The following is a 12,893-nucleotide window of genomic DNA, read 5'->3' on the forward strand; positions in this document are numbered from 1 at the left end:
TCTTCTTTAGGTCCATCTGTCAGGCAGATATCGAGGAGATGGTCCCACTCGACTGCACAGAACTGTACGACATCCTGTTGACCGATTATTCCCTTGCGACCCGGGAAAAGCGGGCCAAAGTAGCGAACAACACCGCTTTGGATTGCAACAATCGGGTCACCCGAACCGCTGAGAAGCTCGATTTGCACAATGCTGAACATATAAAGGTAAACCGGTCGTTGACTTCTGAGCTTTGCGTTTCCGACCTCTCTCTACTCACAATCAACTTCACGCTGATCAACTCTTCAAATGTATTCCCAAACAATCTCCAAAGAGGCACAATACCTGTTGAACCACGTTCCCAAGGACCAGGCCATTACAATACTGAGGGGTGACGACCGATGCGCTCAATGCATCCGGATTAATCGAAACAATCTTGTCCTTGGAAGGACATTGCGTAATTGCAGTGTCATTCTGGACCAAGACGGGATCCCGCTGACAGCCTGCTACTGCTGTCGGACCAGTCACGAGTCCGGCTGCAACTATGCAAGGAGGGGACACCGGGTCGGACGTTTCAGGTTGAGCAAAGATTGCCTTGTGTTTGTTGTGAGTCGTCTTTTGTCGTTCAACAGGCAAAGGTTGTATTGGTTGTTCCCCATGTCTGAGTAGCTCTGGACCTCTGGTTAGAGGTTATCCCAGATCGAGCATCGTTATCACCTAGCTCGTCAGCGAGTCTGAACCAGATGAATGGAGAACGACGTCGTGCCCGAATCCTCGCAGGAAGACTTCGTGCCCCAATTCTCGCAGGAAGACTTCGTGCCCAAATCCAAAAGTCGTAGCAAAACCACCTCGAAAACTACTGGCAAGACCACCTCGAAAACTACTGGCACAACCACCTTGAAAACTACTGGCAAGACGATCCCAAACGAGAGCGAGGAAGATTCCGACGGGCCCACGTCAACTCCGCGGCCTGTAGTACAAACAAAGCCGACATGGGCATATGTGAGTCCTGCCCACCAGTCGGCCGACACTCGGTGGATCCCATGAGATATCGAGGCTGAGCGAATGTTATCCGAACAGCGGGCCGATGAGAATCGCCCAGTCCGACATCCTAGAGCAGAAGCTTCAGCTTTGGTGTCTGGCCCTGGAATAGGGGAGAAGACAGCATAGGGGTCAAGAGGTTGATGAAGCTCACTATCAGCTTCTTCTTGAGCCTGCAAGATCAGGTTGTTTATCCTGGTTTGCCTGTTCATTTCCTCAAAGAGCTGAGTGACTGCTCGCACGGTGGTCATGTGGTGGTGATAAAGTGATACTACAGCTAGCAGTAACAGGTTTCGTATGTTGGTTCCAGACCCGGAACCACGTCAGGGCCCTTTAGATAGAAACACGCTTAGGACCGCCTGAACCGTGACATCTCTTGAAATGGTCAAGGTCTAGAGCGAGGCATACTAGCCAGTCTGATCAGAAATCTACAATCGCAAGAACGGTGTGATCTGCTGGTTATCTGGACCCCGAACCGCCATCTACGAAATCATCCACATCCGCATCTAAAGTCTCCCACCAAAACGTCAAGCTCAGGTTCAACTTGACCTTGCTCCTCACCATCGTCTTGTCCCACCTCGAATTCCTCCCACCCGCACCAACACCGCTTTTGTGATTATCGTTGGAGGTCACCTCGTCGAAAGCATCTTCGATCAACTCTGCCCGGATCCTCCCTTCTGGTGGTACCAGCCTAGGGACTTCCATCTCCGTTTCTCCGGCTCCTTCTTCTTCGAGATAGATGTACAGAAGACCGTCTTCAGACAAGATGAATCTTTCGTCAGAAGGGTCGCCTTGTTGTTGACGCTGACATCGGTCGATGATGGGCAACAAAGACCTCGACCGTGCATAAGCCTTTTTCCACCGTTCGTTTACCCCGGCTCCCAGATCCGAACAGGAACTCAAGTTCGACCTGGCGCTGTTCGAGCGGGACAAGACTAGACCTGTAGTAGAGGACGAAGAACCGGGGTGTACGTTCGAGGTGGAATGCGAGTCTGAGCGGGAACGGGTCAGGTTGGACGGGGTCACGGCGGATCTTCCTTGTTCTTGTAGGTATGCGTCGGCAAAGGGGTCGGACCAGCCTTCGACATTGGGACCTGAACCACTTGCTCCTGGACCTGGACATATGCCTACACCGGTACCGGCGTTCTCGCTCGTGTTACCGGCTTCACGATCCCGATTTCCGGCTTGATCTGCGACATCCGTAACCTTTTCGAGCCGTCTTACAGGGCTGAAGACTTCTGGAGAATAAAAGCTCGATCCTCCTCCGCAAATGGACGAAGCCCATCGATCTTTCTTCCCCGAAGCTTTGGGTTTGGCTTTTCTGCCCTTCTTCCTTCTTTGGGTCGTCGTCGTGTGAGCTGCAGCTCCATCTGAATATGCATCTTGTGCTCCTTCAGGTTGGGAGGCAAAGGACGTCACACTTCGATATCGAGCTTGATGTTGATCATGATGCTGTCGCTGGGAACGGGACGGGAAAGCAGGGGTCTTCTCATTAGAACCAGAAGGTCGACCGTCGCCGGTTGAATCGAAATGGGCTGGGAAGAGGAGTTCCAAGCTCCGATCGAAGCGTTTGATGTTGTCTCGCTATCGTTGCCAACCACCGAAGTGAATGCAAAGGTCGATCGGAATGTGACAGAACATCAAGGTCAAGCACAAAATCGAATTTCAGAAATCAGCCTGTCTCGTCCGATCTGGCTCGGCTGAAAACGAGAAGCGTGATGGCAGTGAAGACTCACAATCCGAACAAAGTACAGAACGGCACGGATTGTACACGGGATCATCAAAACCTGGACGATTAGGGGCAGGTACGCGCCAGGTCTGTTTCGGTGGAAAAGGTCGTGGCGACTCAGTTGAAGAAACTGTCTTCGGGAAGACACTGTCAAGCCGGCCAGACGTACAGGAGCCTGCACTCGGGCAGTTTCTTGGAGAACTGGACAATACTTCCAAACTACACCGCATGCCGGCGAACAAAGATGACGATCAGCCAACCCGTACGATCAATCCGGAACAACACTTATAGTTCAAAGGCTCGACTCACTCCGATCAGCCCGCCAACGAAACTGGTCAACCAAAAGATGTGCCCGATCGGACCTTCCCGATGGCCCCACCAACACCAATAAACCTCTCTCACTTCTCTCGTACAAGCCTTCGCGTAGATATCTCTCAGGGTAGTCTCTTCGGACTCGGTAGTCGGGAACGTCCAGGAAAGGTCTAAAGCGCGAAGCAGCCAGATTTGGAAGATGATAGTCAGGATTGCGTACGACGCGAACAAGTACGCGAAGACGGTCGAGGTCAGCATGGCCGAGTCGGCGAGTCTCAAGGTGGTGCTACGACGCAGGTTGCTTTAGCTTCCGGAAGATGTACCCAGAACGATAACTGGGGTTATCTCACTCATGAGGGATCGCGACGTCTTTGGCGGTACCAAAAGCGAGATCCCAGTAGGCCGTACAATTGGTCATCCTATCAAGATCGCCATCGTCAGTCAGGAACGGTAAGAACGGGGTCTGCACGCCTTACTTTTCGCCCAGACACCAGCCTTCGAGACCGAGCTTGACATCTCCCGGCGAATCTCCAGCGGCAGTCAGACTGAACACTCGGTTAGGCACGCTGTAGATCGAGCCAATTCTCGTATCGTAAACCCGCGTAGTCATTGTCGTCAATACGGCCGCTAGCAGAGCCAAACCGGCGATCACGAATGGCGAGACGGTCATCCAGAATCGGCCTAGGGGCGAATAATGCGGGGTGTCTCTCGGTCGAGGCAACGGGGTAGTCGCTCCGAACGACCCGTTGTGAGCTGCAGAAGGCAGGCCGAGGGCGACCTCTGGGGTAGTCACGGGGATCGGGGTCGAGAACGCCGGTTGTCTTCGAGGCATATCGACCACTTGAGGCCCTTCATACGTCGCATGGAACGTCCCGTACCCATCATTCGAAGCGACTGGCTGCGATCGCGGGTCCGGTCCGGTGATCTGCTGATTCGTCATGTTGTATCCTTCTACCGGGTTGTTCTCGCCAGGCCCCGCCCGTAACCGCGACTGTTCCGCATACCACCTGCTCTCCCGAGCCGCAAGCTCATCGCTTTGTCTACGGCCACCGCTGATCGACCGTCTCTGCGTGATGGCGCCCCTGTGCATGGCGGTAGCAGGCCATTGCGACGCCCTCCAACTCGGCCTGGAATACGCACTAGGAGCATCCGTCTGGAATGTCCCCGCCGTCTTTGGTCTCGCCGCTCCCATTCCCTTGCCTGGCAAAGCGGTTGGAGGGGTAGGCGAGTACGGAGAAGGAGAGTTCGGAAACTCCTCGGCGTCGATCTCTGGAGGGTCCCTGTGGATGGTCCGGATGGACGGTTTCCTCATCAAATCGGCTTTTGGCCTGTCGCTAGCCGTATCCGACCCGAAATGGATCGTCTCGATCGGCTCGTCCTCGTCGTCACCCTCTGGCAAGCTTCCCGTCTCGCTCAGATAATCCCGGTCGGATTCGTAGTGCAAGTAATCCTCAAACGGGTCTTCCATGACTTCCACCTGCGAGGCCGTTTCTTCTTCCTTCTTCTTGTTATTCACTGTCTGGGGATCCGACTTTAGTCTCAATGCCCCACTCTCTTCACTCCCGCTCCGACTGTGGCTCTCCTCGGTGACCACCCAGCTCTGGGCGTTGACCGGATTGAACGTGATGGGCGGTCTCGTACGTAAAGGCGATTGCCCCAACCTGGCGCTGACCCGGCTGCGTGAGATGGGGGTCATGGTATCGGTATAAGAACCTCGAGAAGATCCGGCTATGCTGGAGGGAAAGTCGGCCTGCGAAGAAGGCATCGTTTTGTATTGTTGACTGCTATGTAGACTTGTATGTATATGTATCGGGTCGATACCTCGATATTTTGGCCACCGGTGAGCCTGGTAAAAAAGACGGTACCTCAAAGAGGGAAAGAGGCGACTGGGATCGAGATGAGACCGAGGGTTCAGATCCCGGTCCATGTTGATATCAAACCTATACTGTAGGCATCTTCAAGTCGGAATTGAAACGACTCCGCGTTATCCCCCGAAGAAACAAAAGATCCCCCCCGTTGTGCGTATCAGACTTGAAACACTGCAGGGCATGGCAGGTATCGAATCAAAGGAGGCAAAAAGAAAGCGACTGTGCCTTTCAAGGATTATGGGTATGGATGATTTGTGCTTGTCGTCAATATGCGATGACATGAAAATTATCGCGATGGCCTCACGCCGAACAAGGAGAACCAGCTGGTTAATGTTCTGTGGACTCACTCGGTGCGCCGTACTGTATACTGACAGAAGGAGAAGGAAGGTCGAACACGTTCTGAAAGTCGTTGATGAAATCGAAACGTTTGAGTTGTACAAGGTAGTAGGAGCGGATACGGCCTTGCATTTTGCGGCTGCGCTGAAACGTATGTAGTAAGCGCACAAGGCTCTTGTACGTCTGAACAGGACAGGAGCTGGGCCTGCTCCTCAAGAGAGGATCGAGATGATGTGTCGTGTGATGGCAAGTCACTTTCGCCTTTAATCGGACGAGCTCTTTCAGCGGTCGAAAGGTGTTTTTCGAATGCGCGAGAACTTGCGCTCCGAACGCTCATCTTCTCGTCGATTGCCACTCGTCACTCGACTCGACTCCACCTTGGCGGTGATATAATAGGCGGCCGTCGGAGTTTGATAGATGGCAAATGAACCATCGGCATCGTGATTGTAAGCGGAGCGGCGCGAAGACCCCTCCAGAAGCTCAGAAGCGAGGAAGCGAGATGGCATGTGGGGAAGAGGTCTATTTCCCATCTGGCCAGCATCGGGGGCCCGTCTCTGTGAAACACGGAAAGGGGGTGACGAGTGCTCTCGGTCACTTGAATTTGCCATTTCCCCCCCTCCGTCTCTCATCACGTGAGCAAAGAGGTCGACCTCGGCGAGTTTCCTCCTGGCGAGTTTGATTAGCGCGCGCCTCTCTTTCGCCTCCCTGTCGTCGCCCCCTGCATCAGCCCACCCTCGGTCTACGTCGTCGTCAGTAAAAAATCGAAATCGGCCATTAATAGATCGCTCGCCCCAGCTTTGTTCGGGTCCCCCACAATCCCGATATTCGAAATTTTAGATTTCGTAGCCCAACCGGTTGGGCCCTTCTCGCGGACGGTCCGAATCGGCTGTAGAGAATAGGCGCACGCACGACGATGGGTCAGCCAACGAAGGATTTTTTTTCTTCGAACGGGCCAGTCAGGATCGGGCGGTTGGAGCGTTGTCCTCGATTGGTCATGTCCGAGCGCCAGGAGGAGGACGAGGTTCGGGCCAGTGTTCTGGAGATATAGAACGAACAACAAGAACTGCTCGATATATTGATCATCGTCATCGAGTGGAGCGGTGTTCTGGGTCTTTTGCAAGTGATACCCATATCGTCTTAGCCCAAACCTTCTTCAAGACATGGACCACTCGAACGAGATTACCGCCCAGTCGGCCCCCAACACCAATGTCAACACTCCCACCATGAACCCCTTGGCCGAGAAACACTCGCTCGATAGCGATGCCACCCGGTCCATGACCAACACCTCGTTCGCCGACGAAAAGGCCATGAACAACGGGAACCACTACAAGAATAACGGGGACGTGAGAGAGCCTACCATCCCCGAGGAGGACGAGTTCGCTCAAGACGTCTTCACCGCCCATGCCGATGGGAACGACGACCACGTCGATTTCCGTACCATGGGCTGGGTCCAGGCCGGGTTCGTCTGCTTGGCCGAAGCTATCGCTCTCGGTCTGCTCTCCTTCCCCTCGATCTTCCAGCGACTAGGACTGGTCGGAGGCTTGATCGCTACGATCCTCCTCGCCTGTCTCGCCTATATCACCGCCTGGATCTACATCGACTTCAAGTTACGGTACATGGGATGTATGAACGTCGCTGATGCCGGTACGATCATGTTCGGAAGGATCGGGGGGATCATCTTTGGAGTGGGCATCATGGTCAAGTCTATCGGGCTTGCTGCGAGTCACGCGTTGGCGGGGGAGATTGCGTTGAGCAACATCTCTGACAATGCCGTCTGCAAGATCGTCTTCACCGTCGTCATCTGCATCGTCTCTGTCCTCGTAAGCCTGTTATCCCACTCAACCTCTCTACCCTCGCTTCGGTTTTTAACCCCTATCTGCCTCTTCGAATCCCCGCAGCTGTCGCTTCAACGACACTTTGGCAAATTGACCCCGATGTCCATCATCTCGGTCACCTGTATCACCGTGGCCAGTTTCATCACCATCATCGGGACCGGCGTCCAGTCCCCCAGCGTGTTGGTCAAGAACAACGTACCCATCGAATGGAAGGTCATCAACTACGATGCGACCTTGAGCGACGTTATCGGCGCCATGACCAACATCTGTTTCACCTTCGGGACCAACATGGCCGTCCTGACTTTCTGCTCCGAGATGAAGGCACCCAAGGATTTCCGTAAATCCTTCGTCATCGTCCAGGGACTGCAACTCTTCCTCTACTCCCTCGTTGGGTCGCTCGTCTACGTCTTCGGTGGACAATACACCACTTCGCCGGCTTTGACCATGACTACCAGGCCTTTGGCTATCACTGCGTATTCATTCGCTCTGGTCACGATCATTATCTCTGGTGTCGTCGCGTGAGTTAAACAAGACTAGCTGTCGAGTTTTCTTCTTCAGGAGTACTGATCGTTTCCTTCTTGCGTAGTGTCAACATCGGTGCCAAGTACTTCTACGTCACTCAATTGCGAGGCACCCGTCTCTTGACTTCTGGGTGAGTCCCGGTGATTCTTTACTACACGTAGTGTGCGAGATGCTTATAGTGCGGCACTCGCGAATGTAGAGGCTGGAAGGCTCAGTTCATCTGGGTCGGGATCGTCTGCGGAATGTGGATCCTCGGTTTCATCTTTGCCGAGCTCATTCCCGTGAGTGCTGTCACATGACACATCAAGACAGACATTACAAGACTGATACTCATCGAGAACCTTTCGCTACTGCAGTTCTTCAACCAACTTCTTACCATCATCTCGTCCTTGGTCTCCACCTGGTCCGCCTACGGTGTCCCCGGGATCATCTGGTTCTTCATGCGCAAGCCACAGGTCAAGGCCGACGGCTGGAGGCAGGCTTACTTTGGCAGCCTCTTGTCCACGTTCTTCTTCTTTTGCTCTGCCATTTCGGTAAGCCTTCTGTGCCTGGCTCGAGAGCGATATACAACGGAAAAGGCACTCGTCTGACCGGGCCGTCTTTATTGTGTTGGATAGATCGTCTTGAGCGTTGCGTTCACGCCTTTGGGTATTTACTCTGCCGTTCAGGGAATTATCGACGGGGTAAGCAGCTTCAACACTTGACTTGCTGCGGCTTCCGCCTGACTGACATGCCTTTCCTTTCCTGCTCGACAGTACTCCAAGGGTACCTACAAGCACCCGTTCTCTTGCTAGATGGTGCAAACCCACACTTGGAAGATGTAAGAAGGAAGGATCGAAAACAGAAAAGGAATCACACAATGTAAACCCCATAGATAGCATTACACAGGTTGTCGCACAAGGCAACAACACAGCATTATTAGCATGATCATATCAAATCACATAATAGCACGTCGAAGCAGGACACTGCCAGCGAATCTTGCGCGATTTGAAGGTGAAGATGGTCGATTCCGACAGACCTACGAAGCACGACATTGATGCCGAGAGGGGATGAAACGCAGGCTCTCCTTTGTGGCAATGTGCTCCTTTGAGATCGTCATGCTGTGTACGGATCTTGGTCTTGACACGAACGTGTCTCTATATATAAGGGTACACCCTGCTATCGGCTATCGACTTGAATACAGCGCTTGGGGGCCACACAAGCCATTCATTCGCGCTGCTGCCAATCCCCTTCCATTCCCAGAATGACCGATGTGATGCCTACCCCCACGGAAAGATCGACCACTCCTACCATCCCTCCGCCCTCCCCGGTCGTGAAACCTTCTTCGACCCCGTCGCCGCCACCTGCACCTCCGATTCCGGAAGATCTGTTCTACTACGGTAAGCATTGAAACGTTACCTCCGCCTGTTTGTCCGTGCTCATCGCGTAATGTGCTTCTGTCTAGGCCCACTCCGAAGGCCGGTTCACTGGTGCGACTACCACAGGAGAGAGCATGACGCCCCTTGTCCTTTGGCCGAAAGCCGCAAGCTATATCGACGGGAGATCCTTGCCTCGCTCAAGCTGGACAACCCCAAAGCGCCGATCCGAGATGCTTGCAGGGTGTACTACGCGCAGTTCCAAGACATCGCCCTTCAAATCATGAGGTCCATCTCAGAGCTTCCCGCGCCCAAGATCCGGGAAATCGAGAACGTCTACATGCAGTTGATCGATGCCAGTCAGGCCATTCACAAGACCATGTCGGTGATTCAGAGTGATGCGTCGTACGACCTCGGTACGGGCAAGACGTGGAGCTTCTTGGCTCATGCGATTGCCAACAAGCGCACTATGATGGAGGATGCCATCTGTCAAGCCTTCCGCCTGCTGAGGTATATCGAAGAGGTCCGTCCGGTGATTGAGGAGGTCATGACCGAGGGAAAAAAGGCGTTTCCACTGTTGAAACCGTTCGGCAAGCGCATCACCCGGAACTGCCGCAACATCTGCCAAGACCACTGTCTCATCGCCGCGCACCGCGAAACACATCTCATGCGACTCTTGTCTCGTGTGATGACCAGCTCAGACAAGGTCGGAATGAAAGTCGCACAAGCGTGCGCATACGAGATGAGAGGCCGACTGCTCCGCGCCCAGCTTCTCAACCTTGTCGATTACGAGTCGTCCTTCGGTTTCGTCAACTCCCTCGTCGGACGCATCGAGAGGGACGAGTTCAAGGGTGGGATGCTCGACTTTGACGTCGTCTTGCATGCTCATTTGGGTCTGGCGGGCGGCAATTCCGGCGACAGCGCTATCGCGAAGGCGTTGTACGAGGTGTAGATATGAACGAGATCGGGGGTTTGTGGTGCCGATCTGCATGGGTTGTCGATGCTCTCGTATTCAATTCTAGGTGTCACCAGTTTCCATAAATCCCCCGTTTACTCTCACTTCGGTTCGACCAGCTAGATACTGCAAATCATTCCTTCCATACGCCGATACCGAGGGGACGCGACAGACACAAGCCAGCCGGCTCGCATCTTTATGAAAGCCGTATCCTGGCCTTTTTGTCAAGCGCAGCAGCCAGAGTAGATTGCTTGGTCTGTTGAAGCTCGTGCTCGTTATCTCAAGTCCTAAGAGTACTTTGCAGACGCACAAGTCCGTGATCCTCGAGCCTATAGGTGATCAATGTGTCGCATGCCCGTCCCGCCTAAGTACCCATCGAAGGCCTGCTCTCTACATCGGAGCCCTGACGAACGGAGATCATCAAGCGTCTCGAGCGCGATATCTTCTGAAGTGCCCTTGCCTGATCGACAGGTTGTACTTGGACTTTAATCAAAAATGACCTTCTCAGATTGATCCAAAATGCCTTCAAAAAATGCGTGCAAGATTGACTGAAGATCGGCCTTAGCGAACTCTACAGAAGTGTCTGTGCGACGATCGGGATCATCAGATAGCATGTAGGTTACACGGCTCATACCATTTATTTGGGACATAAGTCTACCGGCAGGACGGTTCAAGAATGGGTGGATCTTACCTTTGTCTGTTAACCATGAGGCACTCGGTGACTCAGCGACTCTTGAGATATGTCTTGCTGAAGCGACATTCGGAATGAATGTGATTCGATGTAAAGCTCACGCTGGCAAGGGGCATTCTGAGAAGCAACACAGATTTCGATAAATCAGACCGGCAAACGCATGACTAACATTAGATTTAAGATTCACTGAGGTTCAGATCGAATACAGCTGCCTTCAATTTACAACCAAGTCAATCTGATTGCGATCGCGCTGTATTATACCCCTTTCTGCGTACTCGTACAGCAACAGGTTCGCCGTCCGGATCCGTCTTCACGCCGCTCTGCAGCCTGATGCTCGCACTTTTCAAATCGAGTAAAGCTTCAGCTCCGATTTTACTGGGAAGCAAACGAGGGAATGACTTTCCTTTCCAGAACTCGGCAAGATTTTGAAGAAGCCTTATTACAGGGATGCAACAAATGCAAAGGCCAAAGATCCCAAAGTAATCCAGAAGGTTTCCACAATGACTTTCAAACACACCCAGGCAATCAGCCACGACGTGTACAAACTGGCAACACCGCCCTCTCTGGGATATTTGCATTGAAGTTTAAAGCGGCTGAGAACGCCTAGCACGTCAATGAAGCAAGTTGCCTTGGAGTCAAGATGAATGATTCGGTCTTTACCGTGATTAGAAGCTGGCTGAATGTACAAGAAGAGTACAATAGCTTTTTGTCACTGTAAGCGCAAGTTCTTGTCCCATTACCAGGTAGCGCAAACACTGACACACTGGTGCTGTCTAATCCAAGATGCAAGTGCACAAGACCAATCAGACTCAAAGTTATATTAGCGAGACACGAGATTGAACCTACAAATCTAGTGTGAAGGTGGAACGAAAAACCGATCGGGCCCTTTCAAGACAAGGATATGTGCTTGCCTTCATCAGACCATTCTGACCATGAGATGTCTGACAATGAGCAAACGGTCGCTTACTTCGTTTCCATATCTGTCGGTCGTAATCGCTCGGCGCGTTTGAACTCATTATTTGTTTCACCTCCGCCGCATCAATGGTACATTTCGTGGAATTCCTCGAACCCTTTGATTCGCTCCGATCCCCGTCATGCTAACATGTCCGCCACATCAACTGCTCACGACAACACCGAGACCATCGATCAAAGGAGGCTCACGCTACCCCTCACACAGCACGTTGAACACTCCGCCGCGCACCCACGTTTGTGATTACAGGAAGGCCGACGACAATGGAGACACCCCACCTTGATGTCACATCTGTCGAGTGTCTACTGCTGGCTAGAGCAAGAGCAGCAATAGTCGTCGAGGAAACGGCGGGACGGACAGTCGGTCCGCCAAAAGAAAGGAGATCTCCGCCGTCAGGCAGAGTCACCATCACTGATACCAAGTCTGTGTGTGTATATATATACACTCAATCAAGGTGGCGAATGGTATGTTTTCTCTACCTTTTCTGGGCTGAATTATCAACCCCTCATACAGCCGCTACCCAGCTCAGATCAGAGACCATCTACCGATACCGTTTAGAAGACATGTCATCCACCCTTGTCTCCCTTTCGTCCGCCACCAAGATACAGCCCTCCAGTGCTCACATCGATGCCGCTCATCTCGCCACTTCCCAACCTCGACCTCACCCAGCTATCGAAGGCTTCGACACCCCGTTGAGCGCGGACACCCGAGACCCCATCGAGCTGGCCCACCTCACCCGCGCTTTGGAACACAAGACCGCCTCCCTGATCACCCGTATGCTGTCTCAGCCCATGGGCTCGCAGGTTGTTCTCTGGAACTCGGGATGCATCCAGTTGGAGGACAAGAACATCATGATCCACGTGGACGATGCCGTGATCATGTACGCTCGCTTGAAGGGAAATCCGAGGTTCTTGTTGGTCGAAGTGGTTCACTTGGACAGGGAGGAGACCGAGTGGAAGGCTGTCTACCGGTGTGACAAGGATCTGGTATAGGGTTCGGCCATCTCCTCGAAAGTCTGTGCCTGTTCTAACGTCTTGTTTTCGTCTTCAGGGCCTCTGTTCCTCATATGTTCAATAGACTTGATGAACTGAACATTCTCGTCTCCTCTTGTATGATCTCCTTGATAGAGGTGTAGCTTCCATGTCCTTTCGAAACATCTACATAAAATTCATAATCATCATTTTCATCTTCCTCCGCCCCGCTTCCCTCCTCCCTGTTCCCCTCACCGCTGTCTCCCTCCTGCTTGTCTCTCTTCTCTCCATCTCCCTCTTCGTGCTATCAGAAGGGGTTTGACGAAGCA

At 52.9% G+C, this 12,893-nt stretch overlaps 4 protein-coding genes across 4 annotated transcripts; 3 read left to right on the forward strand and 1 right to left on the reverse strand.

The window, feature by feature from the left end:
• Positions 1 to 1,534: 1,534 nt before the first annotated feature.
• Positions 1,535 to 4,970, reverse strand: HD553DRAFT_166384 (uncharacterized protein). The gene is made up of 7 exons (XM_046176861.1): positions 3,538 to 4,970; positions 3,412 to 3,480; positions 3,059 to 3,347; positions 2,919 to 2,968; positions 2,757 to 2,838; positions 2,144 to 2,604; positions 1,535 to 2,066 (listed from the first exon to the last, which is right to left on the reverse strand). Exons 1-7 carry the CDS (start codon positions 4,824 to 4,826, stop codon positions 1,799 to 1,801), a joined length of 2,508 nt encoding a protein of 835 aa, XP_046032606.1. The 5' UTR covers positions 4,827 to 4,970; the 3' UTR covers positions 1,535 to 1,798.
• A 1,191-nt stretch (positions 4,971 to 6,161) lies between these two features.
• Positions 6,162 to 8,709, forward strand: HD553DRAFT_320416 (transmembrane amino acid transporter protein-domain-containing protein). Its single transcript, XM_046181146.1, has 7 exons — positions 6,162 to 7,085; positions 7,164 to 7,618; positions 7,687 to 7,752; positions 7,822 to 7,903; positions 7,979 to 8,155; positions 8,240 to 8,305; positions 8,378 to 8,709. The coding sequence occupies exons 1-7, from the start codon at positions 6,426 to 6,428 to the stop codon at positions 8,414 to 8,416; spliced, it is 1,545 nt and encodes a 514-aa protein (XP_046032607.1). The 5' UTR covers positions 6,162 to 6,425; the 3' UTR covers positions 8,417 to 8,709.
• A 156-nt stretch (positions 8,710 to 8,865) lies between these two features.
• On the forward strand, positions 8,866 to 9,929 carry HD553DRAFT_327160 (uncharacterized protein; the record flags this gene model as incomplete). The annotated part of the gene is made up of 2 exons (XM_046181773.1): positions 8,866 to 9,001; positions 9,067 to 9,929. 2 exons carry the CDS (start codon positions 8,866 to 8,868, stop codon positions 9,927 to 9,929), a joined length of 999 nt encoding a protein of 332 aa, XP_046032608.1.
• Positions 9,930 to 11,789: 1,860 nt separating this feature from the next.
• HD553DRAFT_166436 (uncharacterized protein) lies at positions 11,790 to 12,733 on the forward strand. The gene is made up of 3 exons (XM_046176862.1): positions 11,790 to 12,020; positions 12,107 to 12,579; positions 12,644 to 12,733. Exons 1-2 carry the CDS (start codon positions 11,857 to 11,859, stop codon positions 12,567 to 12,569), a joined length of 627 nt encoding a protein of 208 aa, XP_046032609.1. The 5' UTR covers positions 11,790 to 11,856; the 3' UTR covers positions 12,570 to 12,579; positions 12,644 to 12,733.
• The last annotated feature ends 160 nt before the right edge of the window (positions 12,734 to 12,893 follow it).

This window comes from Filobasidium floriforme, assembly GCF_021052385.1.
Source record: "Filobasidium floriforme strain CBS 6241 chromosome Unknown HD553scaffold_30, whole genome shotgun sequence".
Classification (NCBI taxonomy): Eukaryota; Fungi; Basidiomycota; class Tremellomycetes; order Filobasidiales; family Filobasidiaceae; genus Filobasidium; species Filobasidium floriforme.